This window comes from Corvus kubaryi, unplaced genomic scaffold (genome assembly GCF_017639235.1).
Source record: "Corvus kubaryi isolate FWS band 111438036 unplaced genomic scaffold, C.kubaryi_AGA036_p1.0 37357, whole genome shotgun sequence".
In the NCBI taxonomy this organism is placed as follows: domain Eukaryota; kingdom Metazoa; phylum Chordata; class Aves; order Passeriformes; family Corvidae; genus Corvus; species Corvus kubaryi.
This window is the reverse complement of record NW_024581117.1, coordinates 15,803,297-15,830,150: the sequence shown is the minus strand read 5'-3', so window position 1 is coordinate 15,830,150 and position 26,854 is coordinate 15,803,297. Positions and strand designations below refer to the sequence as shown.

At 39.2% G+C, this 26,854-nt stretch overlaps 2 protein-coding genes across 6 annotated transcripts in view; both read left to right on the top strand.

The window, feature by feature from the left end:
- Positions 1-18,891, top strand: part of DNA2 (DNA replication helicase/nuclease 2) — a 26,562-nt gene extending 7,671 nt beyond the window's left edge. For 2 of the 3 annotated variants that reach the window (XM_042033418.1, XM_042033417.1), the window contains exons 7-21: positions 216-333; positions 1,558-1,723; positions 3,139-3,333; positions 3,528-3,758; positions 4,263-4,379; positions 4,483-4,592; positions 5,661-5,770; positions 6,696-6,920; positions 8,006-8,199; positions 8,303-8,392; positions 8,487-8,679; positions 11,282-11,371; positions 11,990-12,172; positions 12,292-12,439; positions 13,403-14,610. In XM_042033418.1, coding sequence (XP_041889352.1) covers positions 216-333; positions 1,558-1,723; positions 3,139-3,333; positions 3,528-3,758; positions 4,263-4,379; positions 4,483-4,592; positions 5,661-5,770; positions 6,696-6,920; positions 8,006-8,199; positions 8,303-8,392; positions 8,487-8,679; positions 11,282-11,371; positions 11,990-12,172; positions 12,292-12,439; positions 13,403-13,458 — 2,226 coding nt within the window. In that variant the 3' untranslated portion in view covers positions 13,459-14,610. Of the gene's footprint in view, positions 1-215; positions 334-1,557; positions 1,724-3,138; positions 3,334-3,527; positions 3,759-4,262; positions 4,380-4,482; positions 4,593-5,660; positions 5,771-6,695; positions 6,921-8,005; positions 8,200-8,302; positions 8,393-8,486; positions 8,680-11,281; positions 11,372-11,989; positions 12,173-12,291; positions 12,478-13,402; positions 14,611-18,717 lie in introns of those variants that run through there. The other variant, XM_042033419.1, reaches the window with a different exon arrangement.
- RUFY2 (RUN and FYVE domain containing 2) overlaps positions 16,193-26,854 on the top strand; it is a 25,025-nt gene continuing 14,363 nt past the window's right edge. For 2 of the 3 annotated variants that reach the window (XM_042033420.1, XM_042033423.1), the window contains exons 1-8: positions 16,193-16,265; positions 18,718-18,891; positions 19,381-19,498; positions 20,698-20,799; positions 21,865-21,988; positions 23,582-23,643; positions 24,205-24,270; positions 26,028-26,097. In XM_042033420.1, coding sequence (XP_041889354.1) covers positions 16,262-16,265; positions 18,718-18,891; positions 19,381-19,498; positions 20,698-20,799; positions 21,865-21,988; positions 23,582-23,643; positions 24,205-24,270; positions 26,028-26,097 — 720 coding nt within the window. In that variant the 5' untranslated portion in view covers positions 16,193-16,261. The other variant, XM_042033422.1, reaches the window with a different exon arrangement.

The window sequence follows — 26,854 nt, the reverse complement described above, 5'->3', positions numbered from 1 at the left end:
CTTGTTTTGCTTTGCTTGCAAGTGTGGCTGTTCTTTTCCCTACTAAATTGTCTTTATCTCAACCCTCAATGAGTTTTCCAGCTTTTACCTTTCCAATTCTCTCTCCCTGGTGCGAACAGTGGGGAAGTGAGTGGGCAGCTGTGTGGGGCTTGGTTGCTGCTTGGGGTTAAAACACAACAACTATACTGGAATAAATTTATATATAATTTTTGCAGGTTATTCTGTACACATTGTTGAATTTAGAGCGGAGAGTAGATCCTGAAGCTGGGTTTCTTCTTTATCTAAAAACTGGTACAATGTATCCTGTTTCTGGAGCTCGCATGGACCGTAGAGGTAAAGTTGTTCCCCTTCCCTGGAAACCATAATTCTCTTAACTATTACTAAAATCTTTCTTTTTAACTATAAAGTTTACTCTTATGAAAATAGCCGTACTTGGGCATGCATGACTTGTTATAATGTTACTAAGCTTATGTTAAAAATTCAGTTGTTTTATTAATACGGCACAAGGACTTTGCTATGTGAATAATCACTACTTAGCTGACTGTCTTGGTTTGGAAGACAGGTGTCTGCTAAGGAAGGCAGGAGCCTCCCTTGGAATGGCAGATGCGACCCCTCTTTCCTCTGAGTTATTATAATTTTGAAATCAAAGGGCTTTTAGGCAAAGATATGAGGAATAGGAATAACAGTTCTTTATTATTATATATCTATATGTGTATAACCAGTCAAACAGCAATAACCATGGCAGTAACAGCACACACAAACCCAGTCCCAGCCTTCTCGGCTGTCGGGCCCTTTCCCCTCAGGTGCAGTTCCGCTCGCAGCCGGCAGGGGCGCTGGCGGCTCCCGGTGAGCAGGGCAGGTGCGATGGTTCCCCCGCGGCTGCAGGGGGCGCTCCGGAGCGAGCTCGGGAAACACGCGGCACCGGTGCTCCGGGGATCCCGGGAGGGATGGGACAAAGGCTTCACAAACCCCTGGGCAGCCGATCCCGGTGTCCGGCCGGACCCTCAGGAAGAGCAGGCTGGACCAGCAGGCTGGAGTGGCAGGGACAAGCACAAATCCCGGGTGGCAGATGCGATGTATCCAAACTGCGAAGCTGCAGTGGGAACCCCCAGAAGTCCAGGCAGGCAGGGCAAGCACAGCTACAACGTAGAGAAGGCTTGAAGCAGCGGCGGGGGCAGGGCAGCCACAGACCGGCTCCCAGTGGGGCAGGGAAGGCGGGCTTGGGATCCTGGGGTTTCTCTGGCAGAAGGAAAAGCAGCCGAAGAAAGCAGCTTCTCTCTCTGTCCAAATGTCGGGACCGACTGTCCGCACACCCAGGTGAAACAGAAGAGTAGCCAGATGCACCCCACTCCAATGGGTAGGTCTTTTGTTTGTCTGAAGTATCCAGTCATTTGTCCCCCTAGCAACACGTATGGGGAAAATTCCTTTAACAGAAAAAAAAAGACGAGGAGAACTCCTAAAACCCCAACACTGACTAAAAAGTTGATAGCTAATTACTTTTGAGGTAGAAATTCTTGCAAACAGGAACATCAGCTTAGTTTATTCTTTTCTTGACAGAATTAATGAAGTTAAGAAATCATGTGGCCTTCTACTTAACGCACAGTACCTATAAATCTTCTGTGGGAAGGCAGAATTCACAGCTTGCTGCTTTGCCTCCTGTGATCGATGACAGTCAAGCATGTAAATATTGTTCCCAAATGCACAACTGCTTTTTATACAGCAGGTAAAAAAAAAAAGTTTGACTAATGTTTTTAAATGAGCTTGAATAATTGTGTCTTTTGATACAATAATTTAATTCTTGTGGTTGACAGCTTTGTACTTATTGAGGACTCTAGCACCCCAAAAGAATCTTCCACAGATCCCTCTACAACTTTTATAATTCAGCTCCTGATCTCACAGAGACTTAATATGTTTGCTCAGGTACACTTTCTGCAAGACAAAATCTGAGATAAATCTCAACAAAATATTTGATGACGATAACAGATCTGTTAAAAAAGCTATATTCTTGCAAAAGATTGACAAAAGGCAATCTTTTGGGCCTGAATTCTGGCTGGACAACCGCTTTTTCAGGTTGACTCTGCAGAAGATTGTTTCCCTGTGGGGTATCACACAAGTACTGACACATTGATACTACTCTGCTGAAGTCTTCTTGCATCTACTGTTAAAAATAAGTCATAAACAAATATTTGATAAAATTTCACGTTAAGTTATTGAATTGTTTTAAGATCTGTTACAAGTTTTAGTCTCTATGCTGCACAAAAAACAACCAAAATTGTATATGGAAATGATCAAATGAGGTATGTTAGAACAGGAGAGCCTCTGGGGTGATCTCGTGTAAACAGAATGCCTGATTGTTTTTAAAATTCTAGGGGTAAAACTGTACATTGAGGGAGCTTTGTGGGCATACATGACATGTCTCTGTGAAATCCTACTTCTAATACTCAGTTGTTACAGCAACAGGATTATAGCTGGGTAGCTATTTACTTCTGAATAAGCTTTTCTCTCTCTGGTCATGTTTTGTATACATGATTTGGTATAACGTCTATTGATATAAAGTTTTTAAATAAATTGACTTGAAGTTTGCCTGTGTATTAGTTATTAAATCCCCATTGCTTAGCTAAGTATCAAAATAATATTTGTATGTTACAATAAAAGGGGTAAAAGATCAACTCTGTAAATGTACACGTTACTGTCTTTGAAATGCCTTTATCTGGTGTTTGATTAACTTATCGCCCTTCAAAATCATAGAGATGATGTAAAGTTATTCATATAAGATTATGCAATTATTAATGAATTAATTAATTTTATAAATTATTATTTATAAATTAATACGTTATAATTATTAAGATAAAATACCAACAACTTAACTATTTATAATAATATAAATATAATTAATTATACTAATATAAATAATTAGTTAATTAAATTTATTTTTATTAATAAATTAATTAATAATTATCAGAAGATTATTATCCTTCTGAACAAAGGAAGGATACAGATTCAACTTCATTCAAGTAATGATGAATTAATCTACCTGGTATGTTACAGTAGATATTTAGATTGTTGTTTTGTACATATGGGCTTGCAGGAGAAAAAGGATACAGGCTGAGCCTTTCCTGTGGTTGGTTCTATTCCTAGAGCTGTAGAGCAGAAGATGGCCAGTGTGGCCTTTCCTCCTGCTATGGTACCTGTCATTGACAGAGAGACCCAGCACCTGAAACCCTCCCACTTAGAGTATTTCAGCCTCTGGTATCTGATGTTAACCTTGGAGCTGCAAAGTGGAGAGCATAAAAAGGGATATAAAAATATATGGATGATATCTTCTTTGGAAAGGTAAGGTGTAATTTCTAAACTCGTGCCAATGATGCTTCTTTCCTTCCTTTTGGTTTTTTTTTTTGTATTTTGGTTTTGGTGGTTGGTTGTGGGTGGTGTAGTTTTTGAACTTGCGGGTTTTTTTAATTAATAGTTCTCTTTCAGGGAGGATCTTAATATTAAAATATTTCTTTTTTTGATACCTATCTTAATAGAGAGAAGGCTGGAGATTGTGTTGGAAACATGATCAGAGTTGATGAAGTCTGTGAAATTTCTGAGGGACAGTATCTACATTTTTTCCAGCGTAGAAATGGTGCCATATCTGGAACAAACCTGTTGGTTGGTGATCGAGTGGTTGTGAGTGGAGAGGAAAAGGGTTTACTTGGTTTGGCTACTGGCTATGTTAGAGAAGTCAGTGGAACAAAAGTCTCCTGTTTGTTGGGCAGGTAATAAGATAAAAAGAAAAATATCTGTTTGTAAACACTCTTGTACTGGCTTGAGGAAGGGTACTACTAGGTGTCCAAAAAGCTGTGACATATCCTGACTCTTCCTACTGGCTTTGGGGTACCCTCCAGAAATTCTCTTGTCTTGATTGAAAATGTCACTTACTTGGTCAATATATGCCTGTCTATTTAACTAGGTTGTTTGAATAAAAGCACATTTAAACTGTATTTGCTTATGTCTCTAACATGAAACTATATGGACACAGTGATTACTGTGTTAATAGTAACTTTCATTATTCAGTCTATATTTTCTTTAAATTTGGCTTATGTTTTATTATCCCTCATTGGGATCATGCTTTATTTAGATCAGTTAATAGTGTATTTCTATTAGGTATTGCTTCACTCTGGGATCTCTGGAAGATGTAATTTAACATGTAGTAATAAGTCTTTAATCAACATATTGCTGGTAAACTGAATTATTTTATCCATGTTATTATCATCCTTCAGGAATTTGTCAAACCTCCCCAAGAACACCGTATTTAGGTTGGATCACGACGAAGGAGATGTTGGTACAGGAGTCCCTTTTGAAAATCTTTCTAAATTGATGAAAGATTCCCCAGTCAGGTATGAAAAATCAAATTAATTTCATGGTTTCAATATTTTCAGATAAAGTTTCTCAACCGGTTACTCTTATTGTAACTCTGTTTTGTTTTATTTTTATCCACAGTGAAAGGCTCCGCAACTTGATAATTGACTTCCAGAAACCACGTTTTATTCAGCACTTGAGCTCTGTCCTTCCTCCTGAAGCAAAAGAAACTGTTGCAAATATTTTAAAGGGTACAAAGTGACTTTCCCCCAAATGCTCTGCTTGGTAGTATATCTCTATAGCCAAAGTATTTATCATGATAAATATAAGAAGTTTTTCCTACTTTGGGGTCCAGTGATAATTTTCAGCTTAAAAATTAAAACCAAGTTCTTACCTTGCATGTCTTCTAACTAGTTGAAGACTAATTTAATAACAGGAAGACTTGATCAGATACTTGTTTACAACTTTTTTTTACTTTTGTTAGTTGCTGCAGCTTGCAGTTGCAAACAGAGTGCCATATAATTACCTCTGTAACCTTTACAAAAGGAATGAACAGAGACAGCTCTTGGGATAGAGGAAGCTGACCTTGAGGGAGAGGAAGGAGATGGGCTTTAGTGTAAGCATTCACTTGTATAATCGCTCTTGCTGACTTGGGAGCTCTGTGGTGTGTGATGCTTTGTGCTTTATTTAAAAACAAAACTTATTTAGGTATGAGACAGTATCTTGTATTTGATGGAAATATTTCCTTGTTCTCTGACAGAGTTGCCTGTCAAAACATAAATTTAACTGAATTCTCTTAGAGCAAACTGAACTTTTTTATAACAACTCAGTTTGAAGTCTTATTTTGCTTGAGTTTGCCTAGTCCAAGGTGGTGAAACGTGCTACTTGTTTGCATCAGACTGGGGCGAACAAGCTCTGCTGTAATGTTTGTTCTAAACAAGATGCTGCTGTATGTGCAACTCATCACCCCTTGCTGTGAGCTGTGTGTTTGAATGTGAAAGTGGTATGATCAAACACAAGTGCCCAGGCACAATATATGGAGGTGATCAATTAAGATATTAGAAAAAAAAGTCATAAAAGATCTAAAACTAAAAATGTCTTCAGTAACTTATTTCTAGGACTGTAGTGCAGACCCTTTACTACTTATCTTGTGTATTATGTTTCATGTCGTACCTTCATTAGAACCTACAGACTTTGCTCAGTTCTTGTCTTTATTAAGGACTTTAGTGAAGGAGGAAATTATAGTTTTGTTCTAGCTTTAGTAATTATTACAATTATGATGAAGTGTAGTAATTTAATTTTGCTTTTTCTTCTAAAAGGTCTAAATAAGCCTCAGAAACAGGCAATGAAACAAGTGCTACTTTCAAAAGACTACACACTTATTGTGGGTATGCCTGGAACAGGAAAAACCACTACGATATGTGCTCTAGTAAGATCATGTACCTTGGTGCTTAATTTTTTTGGTGAGATTTAGAAGATAGCATTAAACCAACTGTGTAGTGTAGTGTCATGACTTAATCTAACAGTATCTGTATAACTTCAAAGAAGAAAACACATTTCTTTTCCTTAACCTATATTTGATGGAACTAAAACTAGATTTTGTGGAGTAGGGTTGTCTGTTGCTTGCGTAGGAGTATATGTGGGAGGGAGGAGATTGAAGTGTGATATTTAATCACTTCTGTGATGCTTTAGTGCTAAAATTATTTGGCTCCAAATATGAGCAAGTCCTCAAATCTTGAGTTATAGCTCAAAAGAGGGACTTCTTGAGAAGTCAGTAACTTGTCCATTGTAAATTTTATCAACCTGTGGGGCTGAATCTATGTGCAGTCTGCTACCATCTCCTCTGGTTGGTGGTTCTCTTTTCCCCAGGAATGTCCTGTAGGAGCATGCTGGATTTATACTGTGGGCTGAGTGAGGTTTTCTTAGAACAGCAGTGTTATCCTGCTTCCAGTTGTTATCAGGCTGGAGAACAGGCAGCTCGTGCTATCTTCAGCCCATTCCACTGAATCTGTACTGGCTAAATTGCCATGGAGAACAGTGTTGTGGGAATGGGCTGCATGGCTTGTTCTTACAGTGGGGATCTTAAGAGTGCAGTTCCTTGTGAGTGCACATCCAGATATTGGCTCTCACTGTTTGCAGCAGTGTTGTGAGCCTGCTGTTCATGGGAACCTCCAAGACTACTGACAATGGCCAACTGACACATCTGGCAGACTGACGCAGATCATGTGTCAGACATGCTTATTATTGGCTCCCTCTGAAACCCCTCGTGTTTTTCACCTTGTTAGACCTGGGATTGTTGATTCTTTTAGATAAACTAACAACTTCTCCTTTTCTTTCCCTTTGCCACTCATTAGGTGAGAATTCTTTCTGCTTGTGGCTTCAGTGTCCTTCTGACCAGTTTTACACACACAGCTGTAGACAACGTCCTTCTGAAACTGGCCAAATTCAAAGTTGGCTTCTTGCGCTTGGGGCGAGCTCAGAAGGTTCATCCAGATATTCAGAAATATACAGAAGAAGAAATTTGCAGGTCCAAATCAGTTAAGTCTGTAACAGATTTGGAAGAGGTCTATAATAGTCAGGTGAGAGAAATGTTTTTTGCTAGCTCTACAAATTATTAAAGATAATGACATTAGTATTTTTTTGGATGCTGCAGAGAAGGAACCCATCCCAAGGGTGTGTACTGCTGTAAGAAATCTGAGCTGAAAGAGATACTCAACCTCTGCATTGTTTCAATTTCTTAACGCCAGTAATGACCTACATTAAGTTCGAAAGTTGGGAAGCTTTGTTTATGTCCACACAAAGTAACTCATCATTGTAAGCGATAAGCCCCAAAGACTCCAGTGCTTTTATCTGAGATCTTGTGAATGGGCTGCTGCAGCCTCCTTTAACATTATTCACATATCGCTGCTGTTTTTCCCTTCTCCCTCCCACTTGTGCTCATTGTGCCATCAGTACAATCAGCAGATGGGGAAGAGGAAGTGGAATGCTGTGGAGCGACCGGGCCAAACCCTTATTTTTGATTGAAAGATTAGTGCTGTCTGTGTGAATGTTAATGCAAACCATAATGGGAGCTGGGTCATATGGCAGCTTTAAATTAAATTTGCTGGAAGAATAAAGCTTGATGGTAGTTGGACTAAATGCCAGCTTCACAAAAGGTGCCATTTACTTTTTATTGATAAAAATTGCAGGGGAATGACTGAAGTCATAAAGGGAATGACTTAGCATTTCTTATTTTAGTCGTTTTGGATTGCAGTGGAAGCACAGCCATGGCAAGAACTGTGCTGCTGTTGTTGTTTTATCCTCTGTTCAGTATTGAAAAAAAAAAAAACCCCAAACCTCCTGATTTTTCACAGTAGTCATTTCAGCACACTCCGTGAATTGTACATGAATAGAACCTGGCATCACTCTGAACACATGACAGGAACAAGTTATTTGCTACAGTCTGCTCTAAAGCTGGTTTTGTTTGTCACTTGCAATTGGTGCAAGAATATGTCAGGCCAATATACATCTAAATTATGCTGGTCTGATTTCGAGGACTAATAATTTGATTTCTTTGATTTTACAGTTTAGTTTAATGGGAAATATTTTTTTTTTTTAACATGGAGAACATAGTGCTAGAGGATACAAAGTGTACCTTATCCTTAAAGCACGTCTCAATTTTCAGCCCGTGGTAGCAACGTCTTGCATGGGAGTAAATCACCCCATCTTTGTTCAGAAGCAATTTGACTTCTGTATTGTTGATGAAGCTTCCCAAATAAGCCAGCTCATCTGCCTGGGCCCACTGTTGTGCTCCAAAAGGTTTGTGCTGGTGGGGGATCATCAGCAGCTGCCTCCACTTGTGCTGAATGCAGAAGCAAGGTAAGATAAAATGCTTCTGGACAATTATTAATAACAAATTCTGGGAAGGCTCTTGCACTGTTCTGATTGACACATTCTGATTTTTGTTTTTGTGTTGTAACAGAGATCTTGGCATGAGTGAAAGCTTATTTAAAAGGCTGGAACAAAACCAAAATGCTGTTGTCCAATTAACTGTGCAATACAGAATGAATAGGTACTTACAACTTTCATTTATTAAATTGTGTTCTTAATGTGGGATTGAAATAGCAAGATTTTTATGCCTTTTTTTTTGTTTTTTATATCTTTAGTAAGATTATGTCATTGAGTAACATGCTGGTATATGAAGGCAAACTGGAATGTGGCTCAGAGAAGGTATCAAATGCCACTGTTAACTTGCCCAACCTAAAGAAATTGAAACTGGACCTTGGGGATGCTTCAAAGACATGGCTGAAGGAAGTCCTTGATCCAGACACCCCTGTGTGTTTTCTGAACACGGAGAAGGTAAAGTTCCTTATGCTCTTTCAACATTGTATTTTGAGGCAAGTTCTCAATACAATCAACATGTAAACTTCATTCAGCTTAGGTAGGGTACAACAGGGAACTTCAGAAAGCGGTTTTCTAGGACCGGGTAAAGTGTGCAGCACAAAAAAGTTGGTATTGTTGGCATAGCTGAGCAGGGGTGGTACAACTGCTGCTGGAAACATCGCATCTGAGAACAGCTGAAAACCTGAATCTAGATAATACTTCAGAAAATATGGAATGGACTGTAAACTTTGTTTTTCCTGTACAGTGTATCTCAAAGTGTGTAGCCATACTGGCTGTCCTTGCAACGAGGGAATGGCCTTATTTCCAGCACCTGAGGGTCAGGCGTGTCAAAGCTGTGTGCCAGTGGCAGGAATAACTGCAATTCTCCATGGAATTTTGCAGACATTCTATACACTGAAGTGTAAGGGAGGAATAAATTGGTTTAGGTGTGTCCTTTCACGGAGACTCAAAATTTTGCTGGGAAAGTAAAATTCTAGTGTGGATAAAACTTCTGCAAAGAAACTGACTTGCAGGAAAAACGAGGAAGAGTTCAAACCCATGTGGAAAAAGATTAGTAAATTAGTACCTGTTTGTGGTCTCTAGTACTTGTCACTGTAATTGGTGATTGGATTATGATTTGAGTCTTTCTTCCTCCTTAATAGGTTTTATGTTGATTCCTATTAATACTGTGTTTTGCCAATAATTACATCAACTAATGATCTTTTATGCTGACCCTGGTTAGAATTCACCAGTCTTTCTATGCTCTCCATGACATTGTACAGGATTCATGTTTTTTATAACTGTTCTGATAGAATCTCTTCAATGACCTAAAGAGAAGCAGTATTTACTTTGATGACTTAGAGAAATTTCTAAAAATGTCTAAACTAAACAGAGACATTTTCCAGGAATGCCTTGACAGATGCAGTCCCTTTCCCAGGAAAGCAGACAGGTGGTCCCAGGGAAGAGGCTTGTTAATAGGAACCTGGCTGAAACACTGTTCATCTAGTAATCACAGCAGAATTGCTAATGAGAAAACTAGAGTTTCTGTTCCATTTTTTTTTCCCTGGAAAGCCCATCTCGAGTGTAAGACAGCTGTCCTCTTCCTAGAGCCAGGAGGAACGTTTTTATTTCCAGAATAGTCTAGATTTGTTGAGACGTGAGGTTATGATGTCATTTCTCCTTTTGGACTTCCTGCCAGAACTCCATGTATTGTGGTAGTCATGGAGGGGGAAATGGAAAAAAACCCACTAAACATGACAACAAACAAAACCAGCATTTACTTTCTTTGACTTCATAGTGGTTTTTTTTCCCCTGTATTTTTTAGTGTTTAACCAAGGAAAGCTTATGAAGAAATAGACTTGGGGGGAGGGATGCAAACAGAGAGAAAGAAGAGGAAAAAACACCATGACGCCACCAGGGAGCTTACATTTATTATGCTGGCTTTTTAGAAAAAGAAAAAAATGCCTCTATTGTTTTCTGCTTAACAATGCAACGTGTTTGTGACAGCAATCGGAAATCTATTTGTTTCTTTTCTGCCAACCCCTGTGTCAGTCTGCACTTCTCTGACAGCTTGGGGCTGGCTGTTAAAAAATGACATCCTTGATTTAGGGCAAGTCTCTTGAGAAATTCTAGGCCTAAGTTGTTTTTGTTGGGGGTTCTGCCAGTGTCCTATGGGAACAGGAGAAATATAAATGTAAGCATGTGTTACCATAAGCATGGCAGAGGTTTTAGTACTTCTTTCCTAAAATGATTTTTGTGTAGCTTTTAGCTACACTAATGCCAGTGTGGTTAGAAATTAACTGTGCAGTAAAACAGTGCTCTTCTGCTTGAAGAGAACTTGAGCACATGGACTTTGGAGGCTTCCCCCTCCATCGGGGACACCTTCATTTTTATTGGTGCTACTTCAACTTCAGAGAAGGCAAGAACCAAGCAAGGAGAAAAAATTACAAAACTGTGACACCACAATGACTAAGAGTTTACATCCTGAGCATGTTGGCCTCATTCATACAGGATGTAGGGAAAGGGAGGTAATAGTTAAGAAATGGTAAATTCAGTGAATACTTTATTTAAAGGTTGGGAGTTCAGTTTAGTACTACCATTTTGGATAGTTCTTGCTGTAGTTTTAAAACATTAAAAAAATTATCCTTTATGCTATGGGATGAGGAAAATTTATTGTAAATATTGTTGTATGGAAAGCATTAAAGCAAAAGTCCCATGTAAAATATAATTTGGTCTCTTACCTTATCAACTGGAAAATGTCAATTTTTGGGTTTTTTGATATATGATGTATAATGTGTGAACTGTAAAGTCAGAGGATTAAGCTCTGGCAGTTTCTTAAGGTGACTATCCAGTGCTAGAAACTCATTTTGGGGATTGTTCCAATTTGTTTTGCAAATGCTGTATTCTGAAGTTAATTCACAATACAGGCTCTTCTGTTTAGTAAAATTTAGCATTTAACTTAATTTTGTAAATTAATACCATTAGTATAAATCCACGTATGACTCAGTGAGTTAGGGACAGAATATAGTACCCCATTACAGACAGCAAAAGTCATTATTTTCTCTTTTTGTCTTTAAAGGTCCCAGCACCAGAACATGCAGAAAAAGGTGGCATAAGTAATGTGACAGAAGCTAAAATAGTGCTTTTCCTCACATCCTTGTTTATTAAGGTATATTTTGCTTTATTACATGGTTTGGAGGGAGAGCTTTATAACTAATTTTTACATTGCTTTAGTAATGGTGACCGTATGTATTGGGTAGTTCTTTCGGGGATAATCTTAAGGATAAATTGAAGATTGGCTACGTGTCAGTGTAGTGAGGAGCCTGAGTTGCATTCCCTTCCCTGTCCCTTGCCTGGTTGGATTTGAGATGCAAAAAACAAAAGCTGGATGCCAAATTCTTTTAAGAGATGAGGACTTTCTTGGGAGGGAGGGGAGAGGATTTGCCTTTGTTCCTTTTTTCATCCAGTCAGCTTCAGGAGTATTACAGACTAGGAGCTCTGAGTAAACCTTGCAGTTTAAAGATGAAGGAAAAGTGAGGATTTCAAAGATATCTTGTCTTTGTGCTAAGTTAAGACAAAGCTTGGGAGCTTGCAGTAACCAATGTTTCCTGTCTTCTTTAGTTCATGCTTAGTCACACCTACAGTTCCATTGGTGTAGATACAATATCTGGCAGCACTGTTTAAAAAAAAATTAAATTAAAAAAATCCTTGATGGTCTTCTGATGGTACTGAGTCTCCCAAGCCAACTGCAGTGACAAATTTTTTCTCCTGTTTCCTCTTCATTCAGGCTGGCTGTAAGCCCTCAGACATTGGCGTTATATCCCCATACAGACATCAGCTAAAAACAATCACTGATTTGATGGCAAAATGGAAGGAGAACAGAGTGGAAGTCAACACGGTCGACAAATACCAAGGAAGAGACAAAAGTATAATAATTGTGTCTTTTGTTAGGAGCAGTATTGATGAAAATGTAAGTTGGTCATATTAACTTCGTTTCAGTCAATTTTAGCAGTTTAGATGCATTTTGAAAATGAGTGGTTTATGTCTATTAAATAGGAAAAATAAAAGCAAGTGACATTTATTTAACAGCTTGGCACCCTCCTGAAGGACTGGCGCCGCCTGAATGTTGCTATCACAAGAGCCAAGCACAAACTGGTCATGGTGGGTTGTGTTCCATCCCTGTGCTGCTATCCTCCCTTGGAGAAGCTCCTCTGCCATTTGCAGTCCCAGGCAATGATATCCTTTTTCTCCACGCTGGTTTGGGAAAGGGGAAAGGTAAGACTGACTTACTGAGATTTGAGGTAAGGATGGGATGGTCTTTGATTATTTAGTGATGGGCAACACAGCACAAAATGTGCTGATTAAATTTGCCAGACGTATACTTGAGATCAAGCTAGTGGATGGATTTAGAACCTTCTCTGTAGATACAAAAATGCTGCTAGCAAGGATTTTCTTGCTATTTTCTAAGTCCATGAGAGACTTTTCTCTCTCACAGAAGAGGCAGCAGAGTTATGTAAACAACCAAATACCTGCAGCCTTGAAAAGTCTTGTTTATGGTATAGTAGAAAAATATTTTGACAATGGATGTTTTAGGATTTTAGCCAATCACCCCCAAGGGCTGGCTGATCCTTGTCCAATTAGACTGTGAAGAAAAAAGTCTATAAAAGAGTTTTAAAAATAATTAAATAAATCAATCTTGCTGCACAATTCCTGCCTGCTGGATCTTCTCTCCTCCTCCTCCCTATGGCTGTGGGACACGGTGATATACCCTAGGGCCCAGGCCTGCAGTAATACTTCTCTGTCTTTGAAAGCAGAAAATGTCAGTGCTGACTTGCAAGTCAACTTTGACGTAATTTTTTGATTTCGAAGACTGAATTTTTAATTTTTAATGCTTTTGCATTTTTTCCCATGATCATTCTAGTTTCTTGGCATCTTAACGTCAGTGTGATTGCTTTCTTCCACTTAACACATGTTTCATGAATAATCTTGGTGGAAAGGAAAATAGTGTCACTTTCAGATGACTTGGTAATTGTTTCTTTCTCTCTGACATTGTACTGAGTAAGCTTTAGCTATTGCTGTTTCCATCTCCTATTTAAACAGCAAGAGCCTTGTTAGCTGCTTTTTTTGGAAACACCAATGCATATTCAAACAGGTTTCGTGAAAGCAAAATGTTGTCAAAATTCTTCCTTAACTTGCCACGTCTTGAATCTTCCAGCCGGAGCTCATGAAAGTATCCACAAGTGTAACATCTTATGAGTGTGAAGATGGAAAGTTTTACAGGCCTTTGTATCTTTTCTTCTGCTGTTCTTTAATGGAAATAACTGATTATTGGGGTATCAGTGCTGATGGGCACTGTTCAGTCTGGAGGCAGCCAAAACAGGAAACATTCAATTATTTTGGAAGTTTCCTTTCAGTAAAATAACAAATATTTATTGAAGAAGCTGATGGTTACAGTGCTACTAAAGCTCCCACCTTACTTCTGACAAACCAGAAATTTGAAGCACTCTGTTCTTTCCACTACTGGATAATTGCTATATTCTCTTTTACCTTGGTGAACTGTTATCTGCATAAGTGGTGGGGAAACACTTGAAGAGGAAGGGAGTGTAAACCATTGTTGTATTGAGTCACAGTTTTCTGGGCTCAGTTTGATTTTAAAAACTTGAAAATGTAGTTTACATACAATTATTCCATCTGTTAGAATTCCTAATTAAGGTGCTGTGTTGTGCTGTTTGGAAAAAAAATAGGAAAAAGTTCCTCTTCTTCAAAGCCTCACATTGTCCTTTGAAGTCTACTGTTTTTAAAAATGCTGAAGTCTTTTATATTTATATACATAATGTAATTAATCTCTCATGTGAAGATCCCTTGATGACATTTCTAATCTCTTGATTTTGCATACATCAGGGAGATATGTGATGCTGATTCACTTAGTTCCCTATTATTAACTAATGTGTTAAGCAGATCAATCTGAAGTGAAATGCTTCATAGTAAAACTCTGTTTTCAGTTTATCTGATCTGTAGTCTTTAAAACAAAAATTTCCCTGAAAACAAAACTAGAGGTGCATCTTGCTGACGAAGACATTTACATGCTCAGGTTCTATTTTTTTAAAGATGATGGCATATAAACAACAGAAAACACTTTTAACCTGAGAGATCTGTGCTAATTTCTTTAAGCTACCTCATATTCTAGACTGAAGAGACTGAGTTTCTTTCCAAGGTTGCTGGTGGAAACATCAATTTTTTTGATTCTTCAGAATCATTAGCATTTACTTTCTCTTGGATCAATGTCAAGTAGCTGTGTGCATATAGTTGCAGACAAATTTGTTAAATGTGAGCATTTTCACTTTTTTAAACTACTCCCTAACTTTTTGTAATGTTTGAAATAATAAAAGTTTGCTGTTGGTTTTGTTACAGTTGTTTATACTTTGCTAATACTTCGCTTTATAAAGGCAAATATTTTGAACAGTACAACAATAATTTGAATAGTTGACAGGATATCCTCCTTTTTCAGGTGAATATACATGCTTCATCAACTGTGTCTGGGCTCTGGCTCTTTCAAAAGATGAAAAAAATAGGGTAAAATATACTCTTTATTATAGCAGTGACATCAGAATACTTTTTTAGAAGAGATTTTTTGTCCCTGTATTTAGGATCTATGTGTAGAAAACTCTTAAGATTTGGCTAATCTGTTTTCTTACACCAAGTAATGCTTATCCAGGAAATCGTGTGCATGCTAATAAAAGCTTAAGAAATAAATTAGAGGTATTGCCATCCCATCATGAAGTTACATGAGAAACAAACACAAGAACATTTCCTTATCTACTTCTAAAATGCATCCTTGCTTCTAGTCATGTGGTAAAAATTAGATTGAGCAGCAGTCTACATATGAAACCATGTTTTGCTCTGGTAGTCTCAAACAAAATTTGAGATGTGATTCTCCAAAACACTTCATGTTTTAATGAATATACATAGCAAGTGAGTATCTTCTAGCAGTAAAGGACCACTTTTTCTGTGTGCTGCCTTTAAAGCAGCTTCCTCATGCAGAAGCAGCCATAGATGCTGCTGGAAAACCTGCAGATGCATGCCTAATGTGTTATATGCTGCTGGGATTCTCAAAAATGAAAAAAAAAGGAAGCTGTTTTATGCCGGACTAGTAAAATCAGAGCATGACTATTAGAACCGTTGAATGTTTAAAGGTGTAGATTCCTTTTTCCTTTTAAGAGGTGGGAATGGTGGCTATAAGAAGTGTCCCTGTCACCATGGGCTGTGTTCTATCCCTTTGTTGCCCTTTTCCTTTGGTCCTCCCTTGCAGCCCCAGGCAGTGATATCCTTTCTGCTGTTTGTGTGCAGTCTCTGAAGCTGGGCAAGGTGAAGAACACCTTTTTCTTTTACAGGTTGATGGTTAATCTTGCCCAAAAAGGGGAGAGGAAAGAATAATTATTAAGCAGACCATATTGTAGTGCTCAGGGTGCAGTAAGCATCAACTGAGATTCCATCTGGATGTGACAAACATGCTTGGTGATAAACACCATAGCGTATTTTGGTTCTTTTCTAGTCAGGTTCACATTTTAGGGCTTTTAAAAATTAAACCCCAAAAACTTACTTTTTTTTTTTAATACTGGTTTTGATTCCCAGCACGTTACCTTTGAAGGCACTGAACTCACAGATTTTTCTAGAACATTACTATTTATCCTGATACATGTTATCCAATGCTAGAGAATTATTATTTGGAATAAATGCTAGGGATATAAGCTTTATGTCACAAGAGAACGGTAGAGAAGCCTCAAGTTTGTGCTGCTTGATTGTGCTTAGCTCATGTCCGAGCCTTCCTGTGCCGAAGGCTGCCCTGGCGCTCTTGCCCATCCCTGCGGCCGATGCCGCTCTCCCGGCGGGCAGCTGGGGCCGGGCGCGGTGCGGCAGTGCCCGAGGCGGGGGGGCTATCGCGATAGGGCCGGGGGCGGGTCCTCCCGCCGCCGGGGGCGCCGCGCCGCGCGGGCGGAGGGGCGGGAGGAGCCGCGGGCCCGCACGGAGCGGCTGCGGCGGCGGCTCCTCCTCTCCAGCCATGGGTGAGCGGGGCTGCGGCGCCGGGAGCGGAGCCGGGATGGGCGGGGGGGGTCTCCGGGGAACGCGGGGCTGAGGCTCGGGCCGAGGGGCGCGGGCACGGGGCGGTATCGGGGCCCCGCGGTGCGTGCGGTGCCTCGGTGTGCGGGCACCGCGCCGGGAGGGCTGCGGCCGACGGGGAGAGGCTCCCGCTGCGCTCCCGCTGCCGCAGGGACAGCGCCTTCAGCCCGCGGCCGGAGCGGCTGCACGCCGGGGCTCGGCTGCTCATCCAGCCGCGGAGGAATGTCGCCTCCTAGGCCGAGCCCCTCGTCAGACCCGGTGATGCTGGCGACAGCAGTGCCACCTGCAAATAGCCCTTTCGGGGGCTGCTGCTTCGGGGAGAAGAGCTCTGCAGAGCTTGTTTTGCTGTCTGTGCAGTACCCCGTAGAGTACTCGAGCAGCAGCTACGATTTAGGATTTCACACACGATGTTAAATTCTAAATCTTGATTTTAAATTTTAAAATATTTGTTTATCATTTATTTTTTAAGAAGCAGATGAAAAAAACCATGCAGGTACGCTGCACTTAAAAACAGACCTAAAATGCATTTCACCTCAGAAAGAACAGACAAGAGGGCTGATAATTAAAAGGATAGCAGACATAGAAGTCTGTCTGAGGAGGATCAGCTCCAGAAGTCAAAATGAGGTCACCTGACAAAGGAATTTTTATGATGCCTTTAGGGAAATAGACAGGATATGTAGCAAGGGAGAGCTACCCACCTGAAGTCTGCATTGAGCAAGGCGTTTCCTACACTAACACTTGTATTTAATACTGTCAGTAGCAAAGCTAATAAAAAAGCAGGATGTGTGCTTTGCCAGCACAAAGGCTCCTGTTGTTGCAAGCCTCCTCCTGTCCCAGCCAGGGATGCTGTGCTGGTGGCTGCTCCTGGTGGGGTTGATCAGTCCCCAGCAGCTGAGCAGGAAGGAAGGAAGAGACGAACCAGTGGGCTGTGGCTGCTAACTGAGTACAGTTTTGCCAGAGCCCTGTCTCTAATTATCTCTGATTGTTTTCTAATGTCTTATGAGGTTTTCTGTTGAAGTACTGGGGAACTATAAAAGTAGTTTTTAAGGCTGTCTCAGGTACATAATCTCAGTCTTTTTTTTTTTTTTCCCTAGAAAGCAGAGATAGGTTATGTTGTATGATAGTAGGGTAGTTGGGTATTTGGCAGGCAACTAGGGAAACAGAATACTAGAAAGTAATTTCCAGGGTTTCTAGTATCTAATCCCTAAATGCCTAAACTGTGCAGGAAATGACACAAGTAGTTTCATTGCTGTTGAGGAGCTGAGAAAATATCCATTTGTTATGATGATTTGGGCTCTTTGTGCTTTCTGATGTGCAAACAGATAAGGCCCTATACCTATACTCAGATTTGCAGAGGAACAGGCTCACGTTTTTTCCTCAGATGCATATTTTTTCCTCAGATATTTTGACATCTATGTCTCAATGTCTCAAAAAAAAAAAGTGGTTTTTTTACTTCATTTGTTGGATTTAATTAAACAGTAAGTCATCAACTCTTTTGTTTTTTTCCAGGTTACTTTGATCATAGTGAATAAACAGAGGCTTGTTTTGTCTCTGAGAAAATAGTCTGGCCTGAACGCTTGACTTGTTTCATTATAAATGAAAATAAGCTTAAGAATTTCCTGAGCACTCTGTTTTCAGTAGCAGGAGTTCTGAGAAGAGGAACCTTGTCCATTCTGTCAGACTAAGATGATTGTAAAAAGCTGTGGGTTTTTTACTGACTAGATTTAATCCCCAATTGTATTTTTGCAGTGTACACTTGGTAAAGTTTATCAAAAATTTCAAGTTAAAGCAAAACCTTTAATTCTTAAGATTTTCCATGTAGAAAATACTTTGTGGCTAGATGAGAAACTGAATTTTCAGTACGTAATATTTTCTAGAAAATGCTCCTGGTTTAGTGGCAGCGACTCTGTACAGCCTGAGAAGGAAGGCATGTGTTCATGTCACTGTGAAATTAAAGCTGCAGTGGAAAGTGATAATATATAAAAAGTGTGATGTCTACTTCTGTAGGTAGGCTGTAATACACCAAATAAATACATAAATTAATAGGAAGGCTGCTTTAATACCATGGGAGGGGCACTGGTTGCAGCCATGCAGCAGTTTGGAGTGCAGCAGAGGTGCTGTGTTAAATTGCAGTGACTTGGCTGCTTCTGAGACCTGGTGAGACAACATGGTACCTAAGAACTCTCGGGACTTCATTCACCTATTAAAACACTAGGAATGTGTTTTCCGTGGGATGCTTTTCTATGACATGGTGGTTTATAGCACCTACTGAATTGTTCTATTGAGTTTATTAGGTTAAGGTAAGTTTTTCTTTGAACAAGGCAGCTATGAAGCACTTTATTTCTTTGTGTCACTCCTAACACTTGAACCATAACAATTTTTTCTCTGTTGTCTTAGCTGTAAAGGACCCTACAGCTGTAGAAAGAGCAAATTTATTGAACATGGCTAAATTGAGTATCAAAGGACTCATTGAATCAGCCTTGAGCTTTGGGCGCACTCTGGATTCTGACTACCCACCTTTGCAGCAGTTCTTTGTTGTCATGGAGCACTGCCTGAAGCATGGCCTGAAAGGTGTGGAAATTGGTCTAGCTGCATATTTCTCATCCCAAACATGCCATTTTTCTTCCTTTCTTTCTTGAAGTAGGTAAAAAAATATGTAGTGTTGCATAAAGAATTGAAAAATATGCAAATGGTCACCTTTTATAATGAATAGTGTAATTATTAATTCTTCACATATATTTCCACATTTACCAACTTGGTTTTTTGAACACCATTTGTTGTAAGCGGTCCAGGGATTACCACAGCTGCATGTGTGTATTTAGCGTATATTTTTAGCTAAACGTCCTTTCTATATTAATTTTATTTCAGCACATCGATTTTATATTCACAGCAAAGTAATTTAGAAGTTGGCTTTGGATACTGGTGAGCTGACCAGTGTCTCAGTTAGGAATTATCTGGAAGTCTGGACTCAGCAGTTAACCTTTTCACACACCAGCTAGTTTGAAGGAAGCTACTCCAGTAATTTCAATTAATTCAGTTACTTGATTTTTCTTTTTGTAGTAAGAAAATCCTTTCTAAGTTACAATAAAACCATCTGGGGTCCTCTGGAACTTGTGGAGAAATTATATCCAGAAGCTGAGGAAATAGCAGCAAGTGTCAGAGATTTGCCTGGCCTTAAGTAAGTAGTATTGGTAAAATGCAGCAGGAAAATAAAGGACCTGACTGAGAATCTGCAGGTGTCTCATGATTTTATTTGGCATTAATCAAGCCTTTGAACAGCTACCACATGATGTTGGGGGAGAGCACAGGTGAATGGAAGGTGGATAACAGCAATGCAAAAAGGAGCAGGTTGTGTATCACTCACTCCTGCAATCTAGAACTGCAGCAAACATTAATGAGTGCAGGTAGCAAAGGCTCTATAAAACCAAAAGGTGACATACCAAAGAGGAAAGAATTAGGCAGCTTTTCAGATTCTTGCCTGCAGTGTCCTACTCAGAAGTAAATTTATTCTCCTCCCATTCCACTGCACTCTGCTTTTGTATTTATCTTTATAATTGGCCGTACATGAAATTCCAAAAGGGCTTGGTTATGCTGTGATTGGTATATGGCAGCATAAGGATTCTAATTTATAGCTTTAGACCTTATCTAAAGCACATAGGCATGTAAATTATTATTTACTCTTGTGGCAGGCCAGAGGAAATAATAACCTTTGCCAAGTGTGTTACTCTCATTTTAATACAACTTGTGAAGGTTTTTTTCATTTATGTGCTTACCACTTGTAAGTATGCAAGCACTAGAAGAGGAACTTGTAAAGGTCCAGGTGTACTTTGCTGGATATAAGTGTTTGCCAGTTACATCTGTTTTCATGGTTTTTTGCATTGTCTTCCTAAGATAGCCCTGAATTTGTACACTAGTAAAGGTAGGATTCAGAAAGTGTTGGGTAGAGCCAGAGAGTAGGACTGGGAAGGGAAGCTGCTGTGGTGGCTTGTGATGGGCATTCAATTCATTTTCTTGCACTTCCCCTGAACTCTTTATAAACAAATTGCAGAAAGGAGTCCCAGCAGTTGCAAACATTTTACTTCAGCAGAAAACAGGACTTTCAAGATTATCAGGCTCTTGTGCATTCTATACTCCTGTTTTTTCCAGGGTCTGCTCCCAAGCTCAGCTGAGTAGTTTAAAATTTTTCTGTTGTCCCAAAGCTTGGAGTCAAAGCCTAAACATTATGGCTTTTCAGATGGTGATGCTCAACTAATAGTTTAAAATACCCCTTCAGAAACACCAATTGCTCCACCAGTAGACTAATAAGGTGTTAAAGACCGTGATTTAATCAATGTGTTATTAATTTGGGACTGTTTGTCTTCATGCCCTTTGTTTCAGGACACCGCTGGGCCGTGCCCGGGCCTGGTTACGGTTAGCACTGATGCAGAAGAAAATGGCCGATTATCTTCGCTGTTTAATCATTCAGAGAGATCTCCTCAGGTAAACAATTAATTAGATTTTGTTTGCAATTTGTTTTTAGAGGTTTAGTCTCCTAAAAAATAATCCTGTGTTCCCCCACCGTGCAGAACTAGCGCTGAAAACCTCTGGAGAGGAGGTGAATTCATCCCTACATCCCTACCATGCGTGTGGTTTCCACTGAGCTGCCATTGCACAGAGGGCTCTTGCTTTGAACTTTGCTTTCGCAGTTCTAACACTGGCATTGTTTGCTTCTAGTATAACTTTTCCTGTCTGATGGAGTAATTAAAGCACAAACAGCGAAGGATACTTCTCATCTTAATTTCAATTTTATAAGCTATATGTATTTTTAAGATTTACTTTGTATGCCTAGATAATGCTGGTTTGTCAGGATGTCATTGGTGTTCAGCAGCTATGGGCTTTTCCATTGGAAACACAGTTTGTTACATAGAATCTAAAATTTTATTTAAAATGTGCAAGGAGGAGAAAGTCCTGATATTCTTTTGTTTAGTGAAGTATTTATATTTTATAAACCTTTTTAGCATTTCAGCCATTTATGCTTCTCTTTAATCCATGTAATCTCTTCCTTGGCTCCTTGAATTTCAAGCATGTATTCATTAAATTCCAGACATTGTTTCACACAAGGTAATTTTTTACCATTCTTCTTTTGCACTGCTTGCTTCTTAACAACTTAAGAGTTGTCTGACTCAGTGTGGCCAAACATCCGTTTGTTGCAGTATCTCTTCAAAACTGGCTAATAGCAGGTGTAGGGTAGAGCCTTTTCTGGGGTTTTTGGGTTTTTCTTTTAAAGGCAAAGTAAATCTTGTTACTCCCACCCCCCAACAATGTCTCAGCCATCTGGAGCCAAAGGCAGTATCCTTGTTTTTAAGAGTCTCTGAGACAAACCATGCACTTTGAATTTTTAAATATTTATGAGGTGAAAGTATGGGCAGGCACAGTTCATCTTTAAGGATGTTGTAGTAAGGCTAGAATAAGAGAAATTTAGATGTGTATGTCACTTATTATTAATTTACTGGATGTATATATAATGAATAAATCAGTAAGATGCAATTTTCTGCTTTAACACAGTGAGTTTTATGAGTATCACGCACTAATGATGGAGGAAGAAGGAGCAGTTATTGTTGGGCTGTTAGTTGGGCTAAATGTGATTGATGCCAACCTGTGTGTGAAGGGAGAAGATCTGGATTCACAAGTAAGTCCATCCAGGTAAAGCAATGTATGTGCAATCTGTGAGATTTTCCTGTGCAGTGAATTTTGTTACTTTGGAGTTGTGACTTGTTAGAAATCTTCACAGAGACTGTTCAGGGTATGATGATCCAGCTGCCGGATCTGTGGGGCTGTTGCCTTACCCCCTTATCACCAGCTGGGTCAGACGTTTAGATTGAGATAATGGTCAGAGTGCAAGGGTGAAATTTTGTGCTTTGTCCTCAAATGGGAGCTGTTGTAGCAATGCAGAGCTCTTTCCATCTCACTTGTGTGACCCATCTTTTTCCTCTGTGGGACAATGATAGTTCCATGATCAGTTTACCCTGCTTGGTTCATTTATTGTTGTTCTGGGACATCACAGGAATGATGAAAGGACCTGAAACAAACACTCACTTATGACCTCATAAGAGGGTGACTACTTTGATTCTGCAAAGCAAGACTTGGAATTCTTCCTGCTTTACAACGGGCTTTGACTTTTAACCTTAATCTTTTCCAAGAAAATATTAACAGATTCTGTTTAAAGGCAGATACACCTGTATTTGTAAATAAATGTGGACTGTGTTCAGCCCTGATTTTTTTTTTCAGCTTCTTTGTGGAAAAGAATCATAATAGTTTAAGTGGTTATTACTATATTTAGTATGTATTTGATGAAAAAACAGTTCCTCTGGGAAAGAAAAGTCACAGCTAATTGGGTGTGTGTGCTTTTGAATCACATGGTTAACTTGTCCGCAGTTGTTCGTTCTAGTTACTGTCTAGTATTGGTTTCAGGCACTGATCTTGTGTAAAAGAAAATATAACATCAACAGGCCTGTAATTACAGAAAACTTATCAACTTGCTCTCCCACGTTGAGAATTAAATGTGTATTATGGATCACAAAATCTGTTGCTAGCTATGCTTCTGTTATCCAGGTCATTTGGTGGCCTTGCTGCATGAGAGATAAAACTCGATTTGAGAAGGTAGTAGTGGCTGTGCAGATGAGATTCTGAATGCAATTTGTCCAAATCTGACATTTGTAAAACATCCAGAATTATTCTGCTTGTGAAGAGTAGTATGAAGAAGGCACATTCTCAGAGAAGCCAGAAGCAGCAGGTTTTATTGAGCAGAAAGGCAAACTTCTGGAGCTTGATGGAAGTCATAGCCAGGAGCGTAGTTTTGGTATGTTAAAAAAATACTGCTCAGTGGTGAAATGTGTTTGTGCAGCCATAGTGAATTCATTTAAGGTAACTTTTACAGATAGAACATTTCACCTTATTTAATAGCGATGGTATTTTGCTTTAATAGGAAAAATATATTTTAAAAAAGTTTTTGGAGGAGAGATTTTTAGAAAAGACATGGAAAGAACAAACAGGAGCCTGACAGGAGAGCATTGTATAAACCAAGTAAACACTAAACTTAGTAAAATCTTGTTTAAAGTGTTATAGTTCAGGTTTTTCAGCTTCTGGCTGAAAGTGGACGAATCTTAAAAATGCTGTAACTGAGGTTTTATCAATTGCATAAGTACAAGGCTGTAAATACCAACAGCCAAATAACCATACAGTTATTTGTATGATATGAAGCTGTACCTTTGCTTTCCACCAGGTTGGGGTGATCGATTTCTCTGTGTATTTGAAGAGTGATGATGACATTGGGGGTAAAGAAAGGTATGTCCTCACAAAATACCTCCTAATTTTGCATGTTAACAATTTCTTGGCTGGGGCCTGTTCTTTTAGAAATAAGTCTCGTTCCCTTAAGATGAAATCTTCTGATCCTGAGAAAAATGCCCCAGTGTGTTGTTCTGTGTTACTAGTCAGCTGGAAGAATATTTGCAGTCTGAAGGAAACCTCAGCAGCATCACTACTGCCCCCAAGTAGTGGAGGCTCGCCAGGTGGCAGTGAAAAGGAACCTACAGGCATTTAAGCCCTCAGCTTGGGGTTTGGTCAGTGTTTAAAAGAGCCAGAGTTATGGCAGAGTAAATAAACATCCTTATCCTTCTCAGACTGTGTAGGTTATGTTTCATGTAGAGAAATCATTTGCAGTTAAAGCATTGGATTTTTTTGTGTCTCACTGATATATTGCCTTCATGAGTGTGAGATGAAGTTGCTTCCTTTCTTTTTAAAAACACGATTAAGATGGACATTTGCACATGGTAAATATGTGTATTTTCAGTCCATAGTTTAGCACATCATGTTGTTAAAGTTAATTTTATTTTGTACTTGCTTTAGAAATGTACAGATTGCTGCAATATTGGACCAAAAGAATTATGTTGAGGAACTAAACAGGCAACTGAAGTAAGTATTACTTTGAAGTATGGGTGTCAGGGCAGGCTTACAGGTAAATGCCTTTTGTAGCACAGCTTTGTGAGAGAACTTCAGAGAAAGAGCTGCAAATTCTTCATGTTTAGGCTGAAGATTTAGTGAAGTAGGAAAAGACACTCTTCTGGAGAGACTCAGGAAGTGTCAGTTTTCATGCTTTTGGACAGTCAAAACCTTTATTCTTCAAAGAAACACAAAACCAGCAGGCCAGAGTGGTGAACGTCCTCATGATTCATAACTTCATGGGAAGGAAAAGCTTGGTCTGGATTCTAACTGTGTTCTATTTAACAGTTTGTCAGAAGTAGTTTTGAGTGTTCTGGTGAATCTGTATATTTTTATTTCTTTGCCTTTCAGAATATTTTAGTTTTTGGCTTTAATGCCTAGGACTGAAACTGAATAAGCTCGTTGCTTGCTAGAAGCTACTTGTATGTGGTAGGTTGTGGTTCCTGTTGAAACAATTTTCAGGAAAGCAGCATTTTCCCCTTACTTTGCTGGATGTAACAAACCTAGTCCACCACTGTGTTTGTTACTGTGAATATAGAAGAACAGTGATTTAAATTCTATGAGGAGTATTGTACAAAACTAGACAGTCTGAGGAGCTAAAAAGCTAAAAAACCCCAACAAACCAAAACCAAACAACAAAGCCACAAAGAACTTCTGTAGAATCTGTAGCACAGGTGATCTGGATCCTTTTTGAAATGTAATCATCTTTTAAAGTTTTTAATGCTGGTAATCTGGATTGTTGGTTGCTATAAGGCTCCTGTTGGAGTAAGGATATTCTGCTCTGAAATGTTGTCACTGAGCAGAAACCTTCAACAGCACAGAAAATCTGAGCAAAATGAAAGAAAATGAGGAGAAAGGAACTACCACAAGTAGGAACAGTGGTTATTTGTTTGATGCCATTATCCAGGTGAGCCTCTGTGTGTTCTCGTATGCTGGTTTATGCATAGAATTTCCTGCCAGATCAGTGATTCAGCAACTCTCCTCTATTTTACTTCAGTTCAGCTGTTCCTTTTTAGACATCCTAAAATGCATTAACCTTCTCTTCCCTGATGTTCTTAATGAACTGGCAACTTCCGAGGACACCACAGAGAAATATGTGAAAAAGTAAATGGTGTTACAGAATAGGTTTTCTGTTTTCCTGTGTGTGAAGTGCAGCCTAAAAAAAGGTGCTTCCTGTAGAAGTAGGCAATCAGGTTATGGAAAAGGCCTGGATGTAATTTGATACTGTAAAAAACAACAGAGTAATAAAAGGCAATAAAGTTCTGATGAGACTCCTAAATGAAGTCAAGGAGCATCAAGAAAGAGATAGCCTGAGGACAAATCTCAAAAAAATGTGGAGAAACAAATGATTTTGTAAAAGGAATGCGTTTTGGAGGAAAAGAATCTGGAGAATGGTTTTGTTATATGGGCGAAAGAACACTGGGATTGTCTTTTAAGGGAACTTGTTTTTCTTTTGGATGCAATATAGTTGTGAGGATAAAGGAAGGGGAGAGCACATGGGAAGTTTTAGCCAACCAGGAGTTTGAGTTAGAGGGATGACATTGAGAGTTGGAAAAAAGTACATAAATGTTCAACAAAGGAGAGTAATTTTCTTAGGAAAACCTCCAATAATGGGAACAGACCTCTTAGCTCTTAACCATTAATCACTGTACCTTGCATTAAAGCTTTTGAGCTTGGTTGAATGGGTTTTGATGTAATCTTGAATACCATTGTTTCTTTTTCTCTTTCAGTAGCACAGTTAGCAGTCTACATGCAAGAGTTGACTCACTGGAGAAGTCAAACACTAAACTGATTGAAGAGGTACTATTTTATTTTAGTAATGTATAGCATATTATTTTCTCTCAAAGACTGTTTTTCTAAATATACTTGCATTATTTTAATCTATGGAAGTTCTGGATAATATGTTCACCTTTATTTTGGCCTAAGGAAGAGGGGCAGCCGCTGCAGGGCTTTGAAGTCGGCTTGCCAGGTAGTCTCTAGCATCAGTAAATTAATTCTGTAGAATGTTACAGTTTCCAACTTTGGAAAAAATGAGAAGAGAATCCTTTCTTAATGCCAGATGTCAGTCTGATTTGTGCAGATGACTAGTCCAGAATGGATGACACCAGTTGCTACAAAGAGACAGAAAGTAGTTCACCAAGCAATTTCTGTTCCAGTTCTCAGCTGTAGCCAAAGGATTGCTTCTTGCTTGTTTACTGTGTGCTTATATACAGGTTTTAGATTTGTCTAGTTCTGGGTTTGTGTTTATAGCCTATATTTCTGGTTACCTTTAATGCTTGACTAGTTTCCAATATTTTTAGCTTTATAAGACAGAGCACCTTTTTAAGGTAATGAAGTGGAAAATTGAAAACTCTAAATTCAGCTGCTGAAGGGATAGCTAGCTCACTCTGTGAATAACGTACCCAGAGAGAGTGAAAACATTTTTTCTGAGTGTTTATTCTCAGAGTGTTCTGGTTCCTTTACAAGCCTTCAGCCCAATTGTCCAGCTGTTTTGATTCTTTGGCTTATAATTCTGACATTAAAGTGTATATACTGTAGGGCCCAGTTATAAAGTGTC